Here is a 2500-nt window from a genome sequence, read left to right on the forward strand (position 1 = left end):
ATTGTAGATCAAGCTAATTAAAGTCCTTATCTTTGGATAAGAAAATTACTATTATACATTGTAATTTAGTTATTTATGACTGTATTTATTAAGCATTTTATCTACTGCGAGCGAATTTGTATTATTTTAAGCTCGTTTTCTTTCGTGAATTTGGCAGTATGGCCGACAGCGATTTTTGGCCTCTCCCTCGGCTGCACTTTGGCGCTTGGATGTGATTAGTTAGAGAGACTTGTTTTTTTTTTTTTTCTCGTGTTTTTGATTTGCATGTGGATAGAGAGTTTGTTTAGATAGTTTGCATATATTTCTTTAAGCATTTCGTCGCCCTGGCCATGCATTGATCTTCTGTATTTTTGCCATTCAATATTTTTTTTTTTTTATTGTATGAACATATTTCGTTCTATTATCCAATTCCACGTTTTACTGTACATGACCTAAGGAAATAAGAGAAAAAAGGAAGAGCAAACAGATACACCACACACGTGTAAGTGAGTTCTATACCGCACTGTAGTTGATGCATACATGTATAGATGGCAGCTTTGTACCGTACCTTCGACCACGAGACGAGGCTGCCGGCTAGCAAGCTCATCTAACCCACAACTAACTCCCCTTCTCCTTTTCCCCCCATTGTTGCATCTTGCCTCTCGTAGTCGTTTGCGGGCGTGGGGTCGTCGGCGTGGTACCCCAGCCTCGGATACCACCACCACAACCACCACTTGGCTAACCACCACAACCACCACACTAACAACACCCACCGCAGGCCGAACTTCCTCCCCGTCTCGGCCGCCGCGGGCCCGCTCAGCCTGCGCGCCACGGTACGTCGGGGGATGGGGTGGGGTGGGGTGGGGGATGGGTGGGGTGTGGTGGGGAAGGAGATGGGGTGCGAATGGGGTTGCAGAAGTCACAGGTTGGGGGAAGGATCGGGAGGATGCTCATGATAAGCTCGGCTGAGATAGGATGTCGGCTGGAATTGTTGGGTGTAAGTAGAGACCCTTTAAGTGTCGCAAGGGACGTTAGGGTAGAGGTTGGGACACTTTTTTTTTGCAATTTCGGCCACGGAGTTAGTGAAGGATAGCCAAGGAAATTAGCAATATTTAGGACACAGATATGTCGATAGGAAGGATGGTAAGTTGCAGGACACCATTACATTGTTAGGAAAGTTAGCTTTCGGTAGGAACTGTGGGACACTGTAGGTCAATGTAGGGACACTCGAGTAAAAGAAGGACTCTGGAAAGCCATCCATTGCTGTTAAGGACATTTCAGATCTTGATTTGCATATTGAAAGGGATACGGCAGACAAAGACAATAGGACCAGTGAAGGAACTCCAGGCTTAGCACACGGACGCTAGGACACCTGAATTGACACAGTGCGGGCGCGGGTGACTGAACAGACTAGATCAGGTTTCGGGGAGGCGGTGGGCGGACGCCCCTTCTGGCGCATGGAAGCCGGCGGTCTCATGTGAGGTGGGACAGCAAGGGCATGTGGAAGGCATGGGCGAGCCCCGTAGTAACTCCTGCTAATCCTAGTGACGTAGGTAGAGCATGTTAGTGATGGGTACACATAAATACAGCCACATGCACACAGTCTACACATGCACGCACAGGCATATACACCCGTGCACATACGCGCGCGCACACAGAAACAAACAAACAAACAAACAAACACACACACACACACACACACACACACACACACACACACACACACACACACACACACACACACACACACACACACACACACACACACACACACACACACACACACACACACACACACACACACACACACACACACACACACACACACACACACACACACACACACACACACACACACAAAAGTTCCAAACATTTAGCATTGATGGATGTCTGCACCATTTATTTATAAGTATTTCTAGGGCTGCCAGACCTCTGGCACTGCACGAGCCTCTCTATCCAAGACCAGGTAGGCAGTTATTCCCTCCTTCGCCCCATTTCCCATTTATTATGCCTCTTATTCCCCCTTTATCCCGCCTCTCCCATTCCATATTCTGTTATTTCACCTTTCTCAACACCTTTTTATTTTACTCCTCTCGTTCCTCTTTCATATATTCTCGTTCGTTTCCCGTCCATTATTGGATCTCTCTCATTTCCTATTTTATTTCACCCTTCTCATTACCCTTTTATTCCGCCTCTTTCTTTCATTTTTCATTTTACCTCTTTTTACTTCGCTTTTATTCAACCCCTCTCATTCCCATTTTTATTTGTCCTTCTCATTCCCCTTTTATTTTCCTTCTTCCATTCCCCTTTTTGTTTCACTTGTCTCATCCCCTTTTATTCCACTCTGGTAATTCATTTTTTATATTTACTTTTCTCATTATCTTTTTATTTTATCGCTTTCATTTTTTTTTATATTCCCCTTTTATTCCACCTCCCTAATTCCTCTTTCCTTTCACCTCTCTCATGCACCCTTTTATTCCACCTCTCCCATTCCCCTTTTATTCCACCTCTCCCATTCCCC

At 45.4% G+C, this 2500-nt stretch overlaps 1 protein-coding gene across 1 annotated transcript in view; it reads left to right on the top strand.

Annotated features, from left to right (window-relative positions):
- LOC125045325 (protein quick-to-court-like) overlaps positions 1-2500 on the top strand; it is a 60786-nt gene that overhangs the window by 27810 nt on the left and 30476 nt on the right. The window contains exon 4 of the mRNA XM_047642530.1: positions 648-812. Within this exon, the coding sequence (XP_047498486.1) occupies positions 648-812 (165 nt within the window). The remainder of the gene's footprint in view (positions 1-647; positions 813-2500) is intronic.

This window comes from Penaeus chinensis, chromosome 37 (assembly GCF_019202785.1).
Source record: "Penaeus chinensis breed Huanghai No. 1 chromosome 37, ASM1920278v2, whole genome shotgun sequence".
Classification (NCBI taxonomy): domain Eukaryota; kingdom Metazoa; phylum Arthropoda; class Malacostraca; order Decapoda; family Penaeidae; genus Penaeus; species Penaeus chinensis.